Below are 21,212 nucleotides of genomic sequence, written 5' to 3'. Positions count from 1 at the left end.
CATTAAGACAAGTAGGCCTTCTGTAGTAATACATCAACATATCACTAATACTCTAATATGCTTCATTTGCAAGTTTTCTTAAAAATTTTGGCAAGTAAGTATCAAAAATATGTACAGATATCATGCCAAGTTCCCTACAACAGAATTCAGGATATTTCACTTTAAAATTACTGTTGACTCCTTTGTGCCTTCTTGGACAATCACAGAAAGGTTCTGTCTAAGGTCATCAACTTAACATAGGCTGTTAGAAGCTCCACATTCCCCACTGCTAATTTAATCCCGACATACACCAAGCTGCACTTTTTATAAAGAAAGTAACAGTGATAATAACAAAAATTTACAACAGACAACCAAAGTAAAAAAGTACCACTTCAGCATCATTTACTTTTGTGGATGATCAACTTTTCCAGCTTTCTTTTAGCAGCTGCTCTTTCCACGATTTTCTGATCAATCGTATTTGCTGTAACAAGCCGATACACAACAACTGGCTTTGTCTGACCAATTCTATGACATCTATCCTGGGCTTGAAGATCAGACTGAGGATTCTTAAAGTTAAAGGGAAATAATATTTACAAATATTAGGTTAAAGTAAACTTAAACTTATACAGGTAAGGCAACATTCATAACATAATGAAGAACAATGTCAACAGTGCTTTAACTCAATTTATACTTCTAGAGTGGCTTCATAAATAACCACTCCACATACCTACACTCACAACAACTAAGAACTTTTAAAAGTTATCAAAAAAATATTTCAAGTTTTTACAAGCAGAAAACATCATACATGATTCTTAGCTAAAACAGATACCTTGCAAAACAGGTTAATTGCAAGTGCAGCATATACAATAAAGGATTAAAAATTCATAATGGGCATATAATCATATTGCTGTTGACTCCTTTCCTTCTCCCTTTGTGCCTTATTGGACAATCACAGGTCACCAACTTACCCAATCACTATCATAAATGATAACTGTATCTGCTGCAGTCAAATTAATACCCAGGCCACCAGCTCGTGTACTCACTAAGAAGATAAACACATCTGGATCTCTGTTGAAGTCATCCATCTAAAAGCAAAAGGGATGTTAAAAATTACCTGGAAATTGTGTTACACATCTGTGATCTTAGTACTCATGGGAGGCTGAGGCAGGAGGAACTCAAATTCGGACCTAGACTGTACAACTTAGCTACTTAGTAAGACCATGACTCAAAGAAAAGTGCTGGGGCCCAGTGTGGTGGTACATTATCTGTAATCCCAGCGCTTAGAGGTTGAAGCTGGAGGACCACCACGTGTTTAAGGCCAGCTTGTGCTACACACCAACTTCAAGGTGAGCCGGAACTACATGGCAAGACCATCTCAAAAACTCAACTCCCACAAACACACAAATAATAAATGGCTGGGGATGTAGCTCAGTGTGAAGGCCTTAGGTTCAATTACCAGTGCTAAAAATAAAAAAATAAAAAACTAACAGACATGACTGTGTGTGTGTTTGTAACTGTCACTGTTAAAGGTTTTGCCAAAAGCAGCCAAGCCAATCTTTCAGATCCATAAAACAATGTTAGCAAAATCTCTGCTCATTTTACTTTCATTTTCCAAGCATCTGTTTTATTAAGGAAATCTAAATTTTGTCAAAAGACTGTATCATAAGTTTAAATAAGAATACCTGAATTAAAAAGGGTGAGAAAAAAAACAGTAGTAATTGCTTAAGAAATAGAGGTGAGAAGGGTAGACAAACTAAGGGAAAAAACAGGAGTATTTCTGGACTGACAGTAATACTGGATATCTTGGTAAGGGATTTGGGTATACATGCTCATGTATGTAAAAACTCAAAAATGTACGTAACATTTACCTCAAAATGTAACAGATAATGCAGTCATTGAAAAAGAGTAGCGTCATTTATAATGTATTTTGAAATGTATTAAAAGTGGATAAAACGTTGAATGGATACAGCAAGCGATTGATGTTGTCACAGACAATTGATAAAAATGTCAATGTTAGATGCAACAGTGCTTGCCTTTACTGCCAGCTACCCAAATATGAAAACAGTTTATACAACTTAGTGCCATCCTGTCTTAAGATAAAAATTTTTTAACATGGCTGATTTCAACCCCTAGTGCCACAAAACACAAACCAAAAAAATTTACTGGCGGATTATAGTTGCTTACTGTAAAATTATTCTAATTTTACTATAGAGTTGCAATTTTCATAATAAAATCCCGAGGATTAGGAGAGAAAATCAGAGGTAAAAATATTCTCCATTATTTAACATTCTGACAGTGACAGTACAAGATTGTGCAGGAACGGGTCTATCTGTGTGTACACACATGCCACCAAACACCACTTATTTGTACTCATTCAAAATGCTTGTTTTTAATTCTACCAAAAACATAGATGAACACTATCTCTTAACAACTTGTACGTATATTTTGTACACTACTTCACACATTATGTAGGAGTTACAAGAAAGAATTTCTTATGTATAACATAAGCAGTCTTACATTTTTTTCTCTCTCTGAATAAGACATGGACCCATCAAGTCTACTAAAGTTGAAATTTCTAAAATGGCAATAATCCATCAGAATGTCCAACATCCGTGTCATTTGTGAAAAAAGCAACACCTGAAATTTAAATAAATACATCTCAGAATCTTTACTGTTTCATTAAAAAAATAATTCAACAATGAAAATTACAACCCAAACTACTACCTTGTGACCTCTGCGTTTTAGTTCTGGCAGCATTCGATCCAAAATTAAAAACTTTCCAGAATTTGCAACCAATTCTTCATCAATCTTAAAAGTGAACAAAAAATCCTGTAAGTCACTATAATTACTAATATTTTATAAAAATAAAACCCTTTTAAATCTATTTGAATAGCTCAATTTTCAATGATAAATTATAAAACTTAAAAATTAATTTCATTATTCAATCTTTTATATTAATTAAACAATAGTTCTTTCTCAAGAAAAAGACATACATACACTTAAGACCAAAATTCTATTAGGTTCAAATTTACTGTGATATGTTAAGGTTTATTTATATTGGTGTAAACTATGTATAAAAATTGCTGCTAGAAGCTGGGTGCTGTGATATACACTGGTAATTCCAGCACTTGGGAGGCTGAGGCAGGACGACTACTACAAGTTCAAGGCTAGCCGCCATTACATAGTGAGTTCAAAGCCAGTTAGAACCATATAGGCATGATTGTGTCTCAAAAATTAACCAAACCAAAACAAACAAAAAAATCTAAAAATTGCTACTAGAATTCTTAGTAGAAATTAAAGGAAATATTAGAGTTTATAAGCAATTCTATGTTGTCGTAAGTGGGGAAGGTGGCTACTACTGGTATGCAGAGGCCAGTGGGTTGCTAAATGTTCTGTAGTACACAGATATTACCTCAACTAAAATTATTTGACACAAAGTTTCAATACCACCAAGCCTAAGAAGCCTTGCTGTAAAGCTTTAAACTAGGATGAAACAAAGGTTACTAAGAACATTTCAACACTATACTGAGTTTTCAATTAGGGCCCAAGAAAACAATTTCATTCATTAAGTTTGAAAGTCATTAATTCTCATCAATTTTTTTATTTTCTTCTGTTCATTAAGCAAATGAACAGCCAGGCTAATTCTGACAAACTAAATATTAAAGGAATACCAAAAAAGTTATAACTATCTCTAATGCAGACAGCAAGAATAGATCTCACTTGCTCTACTAAATTTAAGGTATTTCATTATTCACATAAAAATGTAAATAAAACATTAGTTATGTTGCTTCACAAAATCCTTTAAGTTAAGGAGAGTGCTTCATTTTCACCAGAAGATTATAATCTTCATATGGAAAATAGCACAGTATTTAAGTAATAATAAGCAAAGCAACGTAACACTACCCCAGTATTTTTAAAAACCTATAGTAAATTATTAAATGGTATTCACCTTAAACTCTTGTGTAACAGGGTCTATAGGGTATTCAATCAGATATGCATGATTACAGCACTTACGAAGCAGCATCATTATGTTCTGCAGCTTCAGATCAATTTCAGATTCTATAGGGATATTCACTTCCCCAACAGGCCTATCAAAAACAAAATGCATTAGTATGAGAAATGCAAAAAAGCACAACAATTTAAATAAATTTTCTTTTATTTATTGGTATATGTTTGCTATATATAATAATCACATTCATGTTGGGGAACTGGTACATACACATATTACATCTTCACTGTTTTTACTTCCCCTTTCCCACCTTCCCCTCCCTTTCCCCCCATCGTCATTAAATTTATTTTTAAACTCACACCTTTCTCTGTCTACTTCTGGCTGTATTTGACTAATCAATTTTTCCAATTCATTAGGAAACTCATCTATTTTGCTGTAATTTATTGATTTTCTAGTTCGCCGTTTTGGTCGCCCACTAGGACTTAGCTCAACTGTTTCTTTCTAAAAGAGAAAAAATTGAAGGAGTATCTGCTCAAAAAGCTATACAACGAAGTAGTAAAATAAACAAAGTCTGTTTATATGTACAAAATGATTAAGGCTTAAAAATTTTTTTTCATCATTAAGTTTAATAGTTCCAAAGACACAATTACCAGCGATCCATAATCTCATTGCCAAACACAAATTTCTCATGAAATGTCTTAGCGTTTTTGACAATATCTAAAAGTGAAAGTTAATGTTTTCATAGCTCAGTAGAGAAAAATTAAAAGATGACAAAGCTGCTTTGAACTTAACTTATACCTCTATTTCTTATAATATGGTAATGACTACAACAGGTATCTCTTTCAAATAGCCTGTCAATACCTTCCTATGAAGGTACTGCATATTGGGAGGGGATGGTATAGTGGGCAAGCCTTTAGAACAGTAATTCTCAAATGATTGTGTGCTTTTACCAAAACATTTCCAAATCTACTCCACGCATCATAATTAAGGTTAATCTGATACAGCAATCTAAATTTTTAATACTCCATATGATCACAAAGAATAATGAGCAGACTACCACTTAAAAATTGCAGCAGGACTAGGGACATTAGGTAAACTTTTGCTTTTAGCCTTAAACTTCATTTAGAAATAATATCATCCAACAAGTCCTGTCAATAGGTAAGGAACTGTAAGACTGAAATCAATCATGAAATTTTATATACCATGTCTCATTTACAGTATATTTCAAACTTTCACTATACCTCACTTGATCCAAACATGTTGGCAATTGTACGATTCACAATGGCTGTGTAGAAAATTTCCTGTTTCTTCGAAAGTGGTGCATAAACAACTACTTCTCGTTTAGGAGGAACTTCAAGAGCAACATCAGATTTTAGTCTTCTCAATAAAAAAGGTGTTAGAATCTAAAATTTAAAATGAACAAATAAATTTGAATATTAAATATTTCTGTTTTTCAGGGAACATTGCTCCCCACACACTCCTTATCTTTTCTTCTCCTATGCCCATATAAGCAATAACAAGTCACAAAAGATTAAAATAAATAACTTGAAATTTTCTCATAGCAGATCAACAAATTAAAAACTGATAGTTATTTACTCACAGCATTGCACAATTTTCTAATCTTTCAAACACTCTAAGATTATACCTTGAATAACAACAGACATGAAACCATCCCTCTTTTTTGGTGTTTTGAGATAAGGTCTCACTATATAGTTAACATTGGCCTTGAACTCACTATAAGCTGGAATTACAGTTAAAACGCCACGCTGGACAAAATTTCCTTTTTTTCCCTAAAACTTCAGGCTTAAAATTACTCTCCTTCATGATAAATGATTATCAGTTTATTTGAGGGTACTGTAACTCTGTACTATGTAAATCAATATGCACAGTTCAATTTTTCTAAAATAGCATATTGAGAGGCATATAAATCTTCATACTAGCAGGTATATTTGTCTTTAAAAGTTTATGTTTGTAAATGAGAGAAAATTTTTAATGACTAGTCATTAACACATCAGCTGCATTTAGACTACAGGACTGTGAAGATGGTAGATGCAAGTGAAAATTCTAATTTTCAGATGAATGAATGAAAATTAGCAGAGACTACAAAAATTTCCATTAATTTTAGTTTTTACTTACACACAGTATCTTCCATATAACTGACTTTAAAGTAATATATGGATTCAGCATTTGACTTGTTTTTCATTTTATAAATATCTGTAAATGTACCATCTTAAAAGGAAGGTTAACAAACCAGGAGTAAAGCATAAAATAATTATGAAGATTTCCAAATCTTTTTATATAGAAAACATTAGGAATATTAAGCTTGACTAGCAGAACATAAAGAGATTTAAAGTAGTTTCCACTTAACTAATTTTGAATAAGGAGTTTTTTCTAGATAATTCATTAAAGCAGAATTAGAATCAAATCATAACAGTTAGGTTAAGACACTCTGTTATACAGAATTTTGTTACTGCTAGAACAACCCAAAAAAGTCACTGTTCTTGATAAACTTAAATTTAGACAGGTAAACATGTTGAGTTTCAACATGCACGTAGATTATACCATAATTTTTATATCCACATTAACTATGTAGCAATTCATAATAAAAATTATATAACATAATTTTTATATTCACATAGCTATGTAGCAATTCATAATAAAAAAAGGAATTCCAGCAAGCCTCCTTATGAAAAATAATCAACCATAATAATTACTACAAATGCTCAATAAGAGGGCAGATGATTATTTCTCAGGAATATCTTTAAAAGGATTCTTAAGTTTAAACGCTTTTTCCTAGATCCCACTGAAACCCTCTTTAAGTGTCAAATTCTGCAAATCTGCTGGGGATATAGCTTAGTGGCACAAGCGCCTGCCTGGCAAGTGCAAGGTCCTGAGTTCAATTCCCAGTACCAGGAAAAAAAAAAAAAAAAAAAAACTTAGTATCAAAATACTTTGCTATACATGGTGATGATGTCTAGTGACAACACATCACTTTCTCAGTAAGTCATTTTCCCTCAGTCACATGATGGCATATTTAAAAACCATTACAACTATTACTACATTAAAAATGTTTAAACCTCACACTCACACAAAAATAGCATTAAAAATTTTTAAACAAAAAGTATAAAGGGGAAAGAAGATATCTAACATGAAGACCAATAATGCATATTTAATAATCATTACAAATCATTGTGATTATCACAAATCATTGTGATTATCACACACATAATTCAAGAGAATTATAGAACACGTGTGTCCACAAAGAAACAGAAAAAGTGTTGTAAGACATATAACACAACATAATTGGCTTTTTTTCATCAGCATGACTTCAAAATCAGAAAAAAATTACTAAGTGTTTGAGTAAAATTATCAAACCACAACTGAGGAGCTTTTCAGGGCCACACGTATTACTGGTAAATATTGCGTAAAAACTACACAATTTCATTTTTTGTCTGTCAAACAATGATATTAATGATAAAATTAGTATGTATGAGAAAGGGTAAAATTTGGGTAAGCACTTGAGTTCTAACCTAAAATGATGTGAGCCCCCCTGGGAGTAGGGAGAAAGAGCAGACAAATCAATGAAATCTGGGGAGACTCATTTCCATTACAAAGGGTTAGACAGCTGCTCATTAGGGTTCTTTATTCTATGAGCATACAGTAAGCGAAATAAGAAAACATTCAACACCTGGTGCAGCATATGCAATACATTCTGTTCTCGTTCTTTAGCTATAATATCTTCAGCAGTTTCGGAAAGACTAGTTATATCAAACCAAGACTCAAAGCTGGAAGAGAAAAATGATTACAAGTTAACCTATCACATGAATTAAATTATACAACATAATTCATGCAAAATTTATCCACGCAAGAAGCATGGATATTCTTGTACTTAATCCTCAGAGGCAACTTCTAAATAATAAAAAAATGAGCAACAAAGATAAAGTGACTATATTTATTAAGTCAACAATGAAGAACTGTGACTTGAAAAGAGACATGTTTCTAACATTTTCATTTGCTGGTTTTATGATAATATGGATTAGACATAGAGGCTCAGGCATGCTAGGCAAGGCTCTACAACTGAGCTACAATCCCAACCCAACAACAACTATCTCTGAAAACCAATATGTAAGTCTCCCTATAGGTACAAATCTGGTCTACTCCACCAAAAGTTTTCTTAATTCAGTATGTATGTAACCTGGGGCTGGGGATTTAGCTCAGCGGCAAAAGCGCCTGCCTGGCAAGCACAAGGTCGTGAGTTCGGTTCCCAGTACTGGAGAAAAACCAAAAAATAAACAAATAAATAAAAAGTATGTATGTAACCTGACAATGATACCTACTGTACATCCTTACTTCTTCCTAATGTTAAAAAAACTATATAAAAATCAGTAATTAAGTAAACAGTTATATTGTAGGTAACACTATATCCAATTGTGAAAAATGCTAGTAACAGTCAGGCAGTAATCAGACCAGGTATTCTCAAGCACAGACCACATAAAGTATATTTTAAAATTTCATATTTTTACCTCCTACACCCCAAACCCTAACTCAGTGTAGGTCTGTGTAGGACCTGGAAATCCTGTCCTTTAGCAATGATGTGCAATCATTTTTTTCTTGACTATTTTTTTTCTTGGTACCATAAATTGAACTCAAGACCTCATGCTTGGCAGGCAGAGGTGGGCCACTAAGCTATATCTGCAGCCCAATAGTGTGCAATCAAATAGGGACCTTGGCTTGGGACATTATTTGGTAATCAGATCTGGAATACATTCTCAAAATAAACATTAAAAGCTATTTCTCCATATCCAGCTACCTTTCTCTCGTCACTGATGCTGACACAGGTGATGCCAATACAGTTATAAATGAATTTTTTTTTTAAATTTCACTTTTGTTGCTTCTATTTTACTTATTCTTATCAATTCTTCCATCTGAAGATACTAATTGTTTTCTGAAGACTATATTTGCTTTTATAAGCAAAATTTCAAACCATTTCTAGGATGAAAAGTACTAGACTACAATAGGGCAAACTTGGTTTTTTATTTTTGCTCTTTTGCCAATTACTTATACTTTCTAACAACTTTAAGGCTAAGTTTTCTACATGAGATGGAGAATTTATGTAACCTTTTTACTAACTCTGGTTGTTTATAAAGATTAAAATTAGGAAAATATCTATCTAATAATGTTTAAGAAAATTAAGATAAAATGTATTAAAAAAAAATTTCCATAAAGCAAGGTTTTAGTTTTTCCTTTAATCAATGCAGAAAAGTTCAAAATCATCTTTTATTTATCTGCTTTCAACAACTTTGTGAAAATAGAATACACAATGTACACCACAAAAAAACTTGCCAAAATTATTAAAATTCAGTTTACTAGAAAAACTTCAGCTAAGACCACAGATATTTAGGTTTGAAGAAAATACAGAAAAGTTAAATAAAAAAAAAAAAGAAAACTGTTAAAGAATTAGCTTACCTACCTTTTCAAGTCATCAAATACATCTGGCAACAAAAAGTTTAGCAATGACCAAAGTTCTGATAAATTGTTTTGCAAGGGAGTACCAGTCAAAAGGAGTTTGTTATCAGCATTGAACCGTTTTAACTCTCTGATTAGACGGCACTTCATATTCTTAATCCTGTGTCCTTCATCTACTATTAAGTACTTCCAAAAACAATGCTAGAAAATGAATTGAGAAAATTTTTAAAACAATTTCATAATTTTTTAGACACTTCTAAAAATAAAGCTTATCAAAATCCATCATTTGTGACAATGTAGATTAACCAAAATGTCATTATGTGAAATATGCCCACAAATAAAATAAAAGCTTGATCATAGTTTTTAGCATCTAAAATTGACAACTTTAAAGAAGCAGAGTTTAGTAATGATTGTTTCCTGTGCGGATGGGGAAGTTGAGGGGCATCAATAAGAAAGCACAATGTTTTCTTATACAGTACAAAATGGCATAGATCCCGTTGTGACTGCAGTGACTGATACAGTGCCATACAGCATCACAATCTGCTAAACGCTGCTTTTAGTGTTTTCTTCATATGCCCAAAAGGTAACTGTGTTAGGTAATGGAAATGCTACCAAGGAAGAATGTGGTAATTTCACAATATAAACAGGAAAGGACTGCACTGCACACTGTCAATATATGATTTTATTACTTTTTGTTTAATGAAATGAATACAATTAACTTTGGCAAAAGTAATAAATATATAAATAAATAAATATTCTCTTTTTGAGGGATGTTGAATTTTATCAAATATTATTTTGGTATCCACTGAGATGATTCATGATTTTCTTTGATCCACTAATGAGATAAAGCAACAGACTCTTAAAACCAATGTGTACTGGAGCAAACATCACTACATAATGAAATAACACTTTAAGTCTATTAGCTATAATGCTGTTAAGAGGTTTTTGTCTACAGTCAGTCTAGCTTTTCCGTCTGTTTTATCAAGTTTTGATCTTAATTTCTTAACAAATACTAGATTCCTGAAAAGGAACTGAAACTTTAGTTCCACATCCTCAAAAATTTAAGTATTCTTGAGGTCTACATTTGTAACTGGCACTCTTTTTCATCTGACAATGTTTTTAACTTCTTTGTTATTGGTCTGTTTAAGGTTTTCCATTTCCTCCACAGTTAATTTTAGTTAACGTATTTTCAAAGACAGTCAAAGAATACAAAATGAGGCACGTTTTACATTCAACCATAGGACATTCCTAACAGAATGAAAAATAAAATTATTACTTTTCAATAAAATCACTTGGAAGGGATTTATTCTTCTGGTACTATGACAATCTTGATAACCTGAATAATCTCTCACTATAAGAGACCTATCTATTTTATCAAACAAAATATAAAATATCAGGTAAACATGGTGATACACATGCCTATAATCCTAGCTACTTTAGATACAGAAGCAGGAGGATGTTTCAGTTGGAGGCCAGCCTGGGCCACACAGTGAAATTCTCTTTAAAACAAGACAAAACAGAACAAAACAGAACCAAACAGCAGAACAAAACAAACCCAACCTAAGCCAACCCCATCCCATCCCACCCCACCCGACACCACACTTTATGGATAAGTGAAAGACAAGAGACAAGGAAACAGAAATAATGAGGAACCTAAAAAAAATTAGTAAAGGGGTTCTGATACTTTCATGAGTCATAAACAGGAGCATTAGAACTCCGCAGCTTTCTTCCTTAAAGCTCAAATGCTTGAAACGTTAACACAGGCTCGGTGAAAGGGAAAAGTAGAAAAATTCTAGGCACTAGTAAATAGAACTATCAAAGTTTAACTATTTAACTTGGGATGGATAGGAACATAAATTAGAAGATTCTCCATTTTACATGGAGTAGTGTTAACAGTCACTATTCAGTATGAAAGTAGAATTCTCATACAGAACTACTGATAGTTTCATCTTTCCATACACTACTCTTTTCTATGATCCTTACCATTACTTACACTGTGAAGAAATGGTTTGATATGATACTTTTATACATTTTCATAAACATTTTATTACACTTACAAGAGTAGGATTCTGCAAATCCTATTCCAAAGTTCTACTCACATACATCTAATATTTGACAAACAATAGTCATGACTTCCCAAACTATACATTGTATGTCCTTCACTTATTATCTATGTGTGTTGATTTTGTTGAACCCATTGTTTTAATTTTATGCAAAAAAAAAAAAATCTAAGGGGACTACTACACCTGTGGGGACATCACATGACCAGGAAAGAAAAGACAGAGCAATAAAGTACCTCTAAGTGAGGTATAGCAGTAAATGCCTATATTCCAGATACTCAGGAAGCCTAGAGAGGAGGGGTCCCAAGTGTAAGGCCAGCCTTAGCAAGACTGAGCAAGGCAACTTATCAAGACTGTTCCAAAAGTAAAAGGGTTTGGGGATGTGGTGCAGTGTTTGCCTACCATTCTTGAGGTCCTAGGTTTAATTCCCAGTACTACAAAAATTGAAAAAAGGAAAGAAATTCTAAACAACAACAAAACGTATGTGAAATGCAATAGCAATGAAGGTGGGTTTTCTAAGTACATTACAGTAACATGGGCATTGATAAATAAGTCAGTAGGGCTAGGGATATAGCTCAGTGGCACAAGCACCTGCTTAGCAAGTGCAAGGTCATGAGTTCGATTCCCAGTACCAAAAAAAAAAAAAGCGAGACAAAAAAAAAAAAGTCGCTAGAACGTTAAGAAAAGCAGATATCAAAATATTAATCCTAGAACCATGAGAATTTCTAAAAATGACTCATCTTCAAATATCTATTCTTTTTTTTTTTTTTTTTGGTTTTTCTCCGGTACCGGGAACCGAACCCACGACCCTGCGCTTGCCAGGCAGGCGCTTTGCCGCTGAGCTAAATCCCCAGCCCCTCAAATATCTATTCTTAAAAGACAAAATGAGCCAGGTGCAGTGGCACAAGCCTGTAATCCCAGCTGCTCAGGAGGCTGATGCAGAGATCAAAAGTTTGATCCCAGCTTGGGTAACCTGGTGAGACCTTGACTCCAAATAAAAATATAGCTCAGTAGAGATTCTGGGTTTAATCTTCAGTACTACACACAAAAAATTATAATCTTATTGGTACATTCCACACTCAAAGTATATGACACAAGTATTAGCTATAATATATTCACAGGTAAGGTCTATCTAGCTAATTCTAACAGTAAAATATTTGCAGATTAGGTCAATCTAGCAGAGTCTAAAACATGATATGCTCACAGGTTAAAATGTCATAGGCCTTAATTTAAGAGATAACAGGCTTCATCCAATTTGTTAATATAAGCTTCTAGTTTCTAGAGGACAGGGTATACTACCATTACTTCAACCAGAAAATTTAAAGACGTGACTGCATGATGAGAAAGTGTTATGAGGTAAGTAAAGTATGATTTATAGATTATAAAGAAATCAATGAAGACATTCTGTACCTGTAATGCATTTCGATCTCTCATGGCTATTTCAAATGATGTGATTACTACAGGATGAATCTGCAGTGTCCCATTTTGTTTGTGAATATTCCTCACCAATTTTCGACGTTCCTGCTGGCTTCCATGATATAACATAGTAGGAATCTAAAAGATTTTAGGTTGATTTAGAACAAAATGTAAATAACAATTACTTTGAAAATAAGTAATTTTGAGAGAAAAGAAAACTTAAAATTCTATTTTTCTATAGCAAAATGAGGACCAGGGATATAGTTCAGCGGCGCAAACGCCTGCCTGGCAAGCACAAGGTACTGAGTTCGATTCCCAGTATGAAAAAAAAAAAAAGCAGTACAGCAAAATGAGATGATCTAACAAATCATAAGACCACTATGGGAAGAAAACGAAACTGGAAAGTATAAGAGGCAGATACGGAAGGTACTCTACTTCTACAATATATTCTTCTCGCAAGGTAAGGTATATGGGAGAAAACTATCATTTAAGAATAAGCATGATTTTAAAAAATATTCTACTTAAGACTAAGGTGAATGAAATTATCCAATCCTCAAAAATTAGGAACATTTTAGGAAAGAAGTACAAGATTACCTAGTAGGAAGTCTACAATTTAATCCCAGCAACAAACACAATACATGTGAAATAATATATTTAACATCAGGAAACTTACGTCTGGTGTAAATCTCTTGAACTCAGCAATCCAGTTAGGAAGTGTAGACAAAGGGCCACAGACAAGAAAAGGTCCAGGTACTCCTCTCTGAATCATCAATGCAATTGTAGCAATGCACTGAACCGTCTTACCCAACCCCATTTCATCAGCTAAAATGCCATTAATTCCATTTTCCCAGAGCATCTGGACAAAAGAATACATACTATATTCAAATTCTGATACAAGTATCTACTAAATTAGCAATAATATATCGCTTTTTTTTTTTTAAAGAATACTTAAGCTGGGCATGGTGCCATACGCCTATAATCCCAGCACTGGGGAGGCTGAGGCAGGAGGATTGCTGTAAGTCTGAGGCCAGCCTGGGCTACAAAATGAGTTCAAGGCCAGCCTGAACTGCACAGTGAAACCCTGTCTCAAAAAAGACCAAAATTAATTAATTAATTATTTAATTAATTTTTGAATAATTAATTTTTAAAAAATAAAAGAACATTTAAAAAGATGGCAATTGTGAGATTAATATGCACACACAATAAATTATAACAACCTTGTGGGAAATCCTTTGTCAAAGCCATAAAATGTGTTGAAAGTCTAACTAGGTAATTTTCACTTTCCAAAATTGGAAGGGAGCTAGAAATAGTGGTACAGGCCTGTGATCCCAGCACTTGGGAGACTGAAGCAGGATAGCTGCAAGTTCAAGGTCAGTAAGTTAGTTCAAGGCTAGCCTGGACTACATAGTGAGAACCCGTCTCCAAAAAAAGAGAAAAATTCAGGGAAACAAATTTAAAAAGTACATATAAATATTCATTGTATATATAAAAGTAAAGCACAGAAGGAGCAACTGAAATTGTTATATTCTAGGCCATTTCTATGCATAGAAACCAATACATCGTACTAAAAATGACAATTCCTCACCCTCAGCCATTCCATGCCTTCTACTTGATACCACCGCATCACTCCTCCTGTGAAAAGCTTTGGTTGTTGAAAGGGTACTGGTTGTCCATTACATTTCCTAACTGGGTCAAAAAAGAACTTGGTATTCTGCCTAACAGTCTGAGCCAATCTATCTTTAATTATGGTATTTGAGTCTTTATTTTTCTGAAGCTCTTCTACACATGTATTAGTAGAGGAGGAACTTTCATCCTGAAAAGAAAAACGTTTAATTAGAAATCTGATAGAAAATATTGCTCTACTCCTCCCTCATTCAATAGAAAAATATAACTAATAATCAAAATCTAGCCAGTACTGCAGTCGTTAGGTCTGAAGAAACAAGATGTCACATAAACATCTAGAGACACTTCCATTCCATACAAACACAAAACTACTAAAAAGTAGTAACAAACTTTGAGAATTATCCTTACAGACTAAAATTGTCACCAGGCACATACTTTTGAAAAGACCTTTGGAACTGTATCTCCCTTCCAAACTTCTGTATTTTGCTACTCAAGAAGTTAGACTATTTTCTTAATATTTCCTTTGCTCACAAGGGTAATATGTCCATGGGGAGGTTCAGTGGAAGGAGTTCTTTCAAGGAACATAGAAACATTTACTTTCGGGGCCAGGGATTAGCTCAGTGGCACTGCGCCTGCCTGGCAAGGGCAAGGTCATGAGTTTGATTGCCGGTACCGGACAAAACAACAAACAAAAAGAAAAAAAAAAAAAATTTACTTTCATTATTTAAGTAATTAACTTGGTTGAAAGGAAAGAGACAATGTAAAATTTTAAAAGCTCAGTATATCAACTGTAAAAGTTATCTGTGACACTTGGTGCCAATTTAGGAATCAACAGTAGACTTTCCTCATCAGAGATGTCTAACTCCAGTTTAAGAATGAAAACTGGGATTAAGTCAATTCAAAAGGAAAATCTTATATATGTGCAAGTGTAACACTTAAATTTAATTTTCTATTATAGATCTCTTACCTCCTTCTCCTTTTTATTTTTTTTAGCCACAGATAAAATTTCCTAGAAGATTGAAAAAGCCAAAATAAATTAATAGTTTATGAGGCCCATTTACTTATTTATTCAACAAACATTTATTGTGTTAGTTTTATGACAAGAAATAAGGTTAAAGCATCCAAAGTAGTTAAAAGAGAATCTCAAACTGGTATTCCAGGCCACATCAAATTTTACGGTCATTTTGGGCTCATAGTCTCAATGAACTGTCAATATTTTTAAAATCTGGGTTTTTCCAGCCTTGTTTTTTTTTTTAAGTATGAATAGACTAAATGCAAATTCACACATGGTAACAATTCTCTCGTCAGCAAACAATAATCTGCAGAACACTCCAACTGGCAGTCTATAGTTTTAGATGAAACAAAGCCAGGCTCACTTGTTTACCATCTGTTATAGCTGTTTTCAGCTACCACAGCAGAGTTCAGGTTTGAGTAGTTACCTAAAAAGTGGAAGTATTATCTGGTTACATACAGAATAAGTTTGCTAAAACCTGCTCCAGCGCACTTTGGGCATCTGTGGATAGACCTGTGAGAGTGCAGTCCAGGGTAAAAAGCAAACACAAGCTGGAAATAAAATTAGTGTTCTGATTTTGAAGTACCTACTTGACAACCAATACAAGAGCGGCATCTGGTAACTTAAAGGAGCATTAAGGTTGTAAAAAATTTCCTGAAAAATTTGTCAGTAGGCTTAATCCTTAAAGACTGTAATATTCAAATATAGAACATGAGACCAGAATGTGAAGATACACAGAATGAAATACTTTCAAGAACCTGATCAAGTATGAAATTTAACACGCACAGGAGAGTGGCAGAACGTGCCAGTAAATCACTGACACATATATGTATACACACGTATGTATGTAAGTCATGTGTGTATACAAAGTATGTGACCCATGTATAGATATATATTCTTATTCTAAAGCTGAAAGGATTTTATATAAGGAACCAATAGAAGAGTTTTCCTTTAAATAACCTGAACCTTTATGGAGAACAACTTGCAATTAGTCAAAAAATTTAAGTATCATGTATGAAGTAGTCTTATTAAAAATTAAATCCCGGGCCAGGGATATAGCTCAGTGGCACAAGTGCCTCCCTAGCAAGTGCAAGGTCCTGAGTTTAATTCCAGGTACCAAACAAACAAACAATAGAGAAAATAATAATAAAAAATCAACTCCCAATCACCAACTTCCAGATCTATTCACAGGAAAAACAAAGGACAGAGAAATTATGAGGATATAACAAGCAAAATTTAAAATGTCCAAAACTATACAAAATTACTTCTTTTGAACAAATAATTTTCCAAAAAACCTCCCAAAGAAACAACAAACGAACAAACAAAAAAACCCACCTCATAGTTTAAAAAACAAAAAAGACCATGGGATATATTAGTTAAATGCAATCTGTGTGTGCCTTTCAGATCCTGATTTGAACCAAATATAAAAAAAAAAAAGGGCCTACTAGAAAATTAAAATTAGGCAATTTCTACCAACTTTAAATAAAATGGTAACTACAGTGATTATGGTTTTAAAAAAAAGAAAAAAATTTTAAAAATTAAAAAAAAAAAAAAAGGCCCCCGGGGGTTTTTTTTTTTTTTGCTTTTGGAGACAGGCTCTCACTACTTAGTTCAGGCTGACTTCAACTCACTTTGAGGTCCAGGCTGGACTTGTACTCACAGTGACCTCAAGTGCCAGGTAGATGTGTGCTACCATGCCAAACTTCCAAAACAATTTTATAGAAAGATACATTGCCACCAATCTCCCTCAAAACACACTTACAGGGTGCCAGATATGGTAAATAAGGTAGGGGAGAACATATTATACTTTTACAAGACTGTCTTTTTGTGTGATAAAACATTATTTTGCTCACACACAAAAAAAAGCTTCACAGGACTTTTTTTTTTCTTTTTTTAAAATGAATTAATCATTATGTACTGCAAATATGCAATAATAAAAAATTTTTTCAAAAGACTCATGAAAGAGGACTTCCAGAACTGCTTCAAAAAAATGGGCAAAAGATGATAGGGTATATACTTAAAACAAGGAGGGGAATACTTTGAAGGGGGATTAATGGTAATGGTAATGTGCCTTATAATTTTTTATTTGAACATACACTATATGTTCTAATCAGTGCTTACAAATGTCACTTCCTTGATAAAAACTTTTATGAACCTTATGCCTAAGAACACCTCCTTAAGTTCTCAAGTGTATCCACTCTCCCAATTTCAGTGATTATTTATTTCTATGTTTCTCACTAGATGCAGGCTAAGACAAAAGTATTCACAGTTCTTCACTAGTGGATCTCATTTATGACACAGTTTGCCTCAAACGAGCAGCTACATGACTAGTTAAATCTCAATAAAGTATACTGTATTTTTTAAACTATAGGCTAATCAGGTAGTATCAATTCTGGTGATTTCTGACTATTTTTAACTTAAAAAATGGTATCAGAATGCATCCCAAAAATAAAGTACTTGTCAAAAAAAATTTCCTAATTTATTAAGCTCTAAAGAGTTTCAATTTCAAGGAAAAGAAAAATGCAGTAAGGAATAATAAGAGTAGGTCTTTTAAAAATTTAACAATGTGACATGAAGAACATGTAGAAACATTTAATTTGTCAATTGAACACTTTAGTTCATTCATACTCTATGAGTAACAAGTGAGAATGGGGGAAAAGTTTTTAAAAAGGAACTATGATTTCAGCTTCAGATCAGTCTAAAACCCATTGAACATTTGACAGTTTCCGATTTTTATAATACTTTTTTATTCATTTATTTCTCCACATTTTATTAGTGCATATTGGTTATACAGATTAATGGGCTTCATTTCAGCAGATTTGTACACATATAACAGTTTCAAATTTTTTGGCAGCTTCACATACAAAATGTGATGTCAAACAGAAAAACACATTAACAATAAAGAACTGAACAGATCACTTAATGAGCCTTTAAAAAATGAAACCCATCTCTTTCTCTATTATTAATACTTATAAATTTATATAACTTTTACTTTGGGTTGACTTTAAGAGTACCCACATATTACCCAAAAGAAGCATTTAAAGCATACTGAAAAGCTAAGCAACATTTCTTACAGCTTAGGGGTATTAAAAACTTATAACAGGTTTTACTCAAACTGAGTATTAACTACCCTCTCCATTTTTACCTCTTTTGACATGACCTCTGAAATATTGTACGATTCATCTTCTCTTCCTCTTTTCTTTTTCATGACTATAAAAAAAAATTACTTTTAATAGCAATTAAAACAAATATCTACACATATTCTTCAAAACAAGAACAAAGACATTTACCTGTATTCTCTTCACTTGCATTAACTGAACTTTTACCCTATAAAACAACGAATATTAATTTTACAATGGATTTTTATGGTATTACATATTAAAACACAAAGATTAGCCAGGTATGATAACACATGCCTGTAATCCCAACTACTGAGGAAAACTGCAAGTCTGAGGTCAGCATGAGTAATTTAGTGAGACCTTGACCCCAAATAAAAAGTTAGGGATGTAGTTCAATGCAAAGACCTTGGTTCAATCCATAGTACTGCAAAACAAAGGCTCTAATGTTCCTTACAGTTGAACTATACCAAGTTACTCAGTGCTACTCACCTATATATAACATTCTATATTTTTCTACCATAACTTGTTCATACTCATAGTCCCATTTCTTTCCAAGGGTTCTACTTTTCTCATTTTTCTCCCTATTTAAGGTGGTATGATTAAAAATTAAATGTAAGTGTTTTTGTTTTGAAATTCCCTGTTCATTTATCCTGGAGCTATTCAATGGGTAGGATGAGATATGGAAAGAATACCCAGTTTGAGTAAAATCTGTAAGTTAAACACAACTGAAAGTATAAATAGAGTAAAATACCAACTGAAAAATATTAGTGAACGTAGCAACCAAACGAGATGTTCAAAACAGTTTCAAAGTGGCAGGTAGAAAAGAATACTTTATCAAGAATAGACGAGGCTGAGCATGGTAGCATACACTTGTGCTCCCAGCACTCTGGCAGGCAGACGCAAGGGAACACCAAGTTGGAGCCCAACCTGGGCAACTTCATGAGACCCTACCTCAAAATAAAAATAGATAAAAAATGGACTGGAAATGTAGTTCAGTGTAAAGATCCTGAGTTCAGTCCTTACGACCACCACTACATGCATGCATTCATACATAAATAAATGGCAAAACTGTAAGTTTCAAGATTAAAATAGAATCTAAAAAAAGAATCCTGAGAGAATAGAAAAACTTAATGTCTGGTACCCATAAAACAATAGATGAAGTGGGGGAACAACAAAATCCTGGATAGACAGTTAGGTCAAAGTAAAAGCTGTACTATAAATGAACAGGTTAAAGAATAGGGCGTAAGCGGGGCATGGTGGCGCATGCCTGTAATCCCACACTTGGGAGGCTGAGGCAAAAGGATCGTTGTGAGTTCGAGACCAGCCTGGGCTACAAAGTGAGCTCAAGGCCAGGTTAAACTATATAGCAAGAACCTGTCTCAAAAAGACAAAAAAAAAACCAGAATAGGGAGTAAATAGCTAAGCCAATAAGTAATCTTGTAAGTTCTTCAGAAAGCAAACATTAACCCTTGAAACTAGAAACCGAATCAAATATCAGTTTTTAATAACTCTGTTGCAAAATAATCTGCAAATTCTTTATCAGGTACTTATTACCATGAGATAGATTAAGACTCAAATACTGTATCCGGATTTAGTGATCCCCGAACTATTTTTCCTATTGGCATTTTGATACCGCCTTCAATAACAGTAGTTAGTATAGAAGCTAAATGTGAGCTTTAGAAACCCTGGATTCAATTCTGCTATTACTATTTATCAGATTATATGATCTTCAGCAAATTGTAGTCAATTGTCATTATTTACACTAGTTAGGATCTATAAAGTCTATGATCATTGCCTCTAGAAAAAACACAAGTTTAGGTTGCTGCAGTTACAACAGGTAACTATGGTTACATTTCCATTAACCAACCAATAGAGAACTGTTTAATGTGTTTCTATTTAAAGATACCTGATATAATATATGGAGCTTAATATTGAACTCAGCCAATAGCACTGTAACTTGTGCTTAAATAAAGCTTACTTAATACAGTTATTTTCTCCACAAGATGCATCAGTCTTCCTCCACTTGGAAACATTAGACTAGCACTTTTGTACATGTTTGAAGGTCATTTTTACATAGCAGAAGTCACCAATAAAAACAAAAGTATATATAGAACACGAAAAAAGACATGTTCACAGTATGAAAGCTGAAACAAAGCAGAACCCGCTGTGTTTGACCTCAGCTGGTAATGAATGTGTTGGGAGACTAAAAATTTTTGCTGCTTTGCACATGAACATTGTCTGTAGATGACTAAGAAAGCAACAAAAATACTGACTGTGCTGTTACAATAACTTCAGCAGGTAAATTCATAATTATAGTACCTGTGCATAATAGAGTAATATACTTACAGTGAACATAATTTATCCACTCTCATCAGCTTCTTTATATATAAAAATGGATGTATAAAGTTGATTTAAGAGGGGCTGGGGATTTAGCTCAGCGGCAAAAGCGCCTGCCTGGCAAGCGCAAGGTCGTGAGTTCGGTTCCCGGTACCGGAGAAAAACCACAAAAAAAAAAAAAAGTTGATTTAAGAAATAAGTGAGAGCCGGGCATGGTGGCACACGCCTGTACCCCAGCACTCAGGAGATTG

The 21,212-nt window shown here is 33.5% G+C and overlaps 1 protein-coding gene across 2 annotated transcripts in view; it reads right to left on the bottom strand.

The window, feature by feature from the left end:
- Hells (helicase, lymphoid-specific) overlaps nt 1–21,212 on the bottom strand; it is a 39,464-nt gene that overhangs the window by 8,540 nt on the left and 9,712 nt on the right. For both annotated transcript variants that reach the window (XM_005407530.2, XM_013506206.1), the window contains exons 5-19: nt 18,796–18,832; nt 18,651–18,715; nt 15,461–15,502; nt 14,456–14,683; nt 13,544–13,726; nt 12,865–13,008; nt 9,399–9,595; nt 7,617–7,713; nt 5,170–5,331; nt 4,290–4,429; nt 3,929–4,067; nt 2,704–2,787; nt 2,497–2,616; nt 948–1,064; nt 386–545 (exon numbers count right to left, since the gene is read on the bottom strand). In XM_005407530.2, the coding sequence (XP_005407587.1) occupies nt 386–545; nt 948–1,064; nt 2,497–2,616; nt 2,704–2,787; nt 3,929–4,067; nt 4,290–4,429; nt 5,170–5,331; nt 7,617–7,713; nt 9,399–9,595; nt 12,865–13,008; nt 13,544–13,726; nt 14,456–14,683; nt 15,461–15,502; nt 18,651–18,715; nt 18,796–18,832 (1,915 nt within the window). The remainder of the gene's footprint in view (nt 1–385; nt 546–947; nt 1,065–2,496; nt 2,617–2,703; nt 2,788–3,928; nt 4,068–4,289; nt 4,430–5,169; nt 5,332–7,616; nt 7,714–9,398; nt 9,596–12,864; nt 13,009–13,543; nt 13,727–14,455; nt 14,684–15,460; nt 15,503–18,650; nt 18,716–18,795; nt 18,833–21,212) is intronic.

This window comes from Chinchilla lanigera, unplaced genomic scaffold (assembly GCF_000276665.1).
Source record: "Chinchilla lanigera isolate Chin_1 unplaced genomic scaffold, ChiLan1.0 scaffold00106, whole genome shotgun sequence".
In the NCBI taxonomy this organism is placed as follows: domain Eukaryota; kingdom Metazoa; phylum Chordata; class Mammalia; order Rodentia; family Chinchillidae; genus Chinchilla; species Chinchilla lanigera.
Note: the sequence above shows the minus strand (reverse complement) of the source record. Positions and strands in the feature narration are given on the sequence as shown.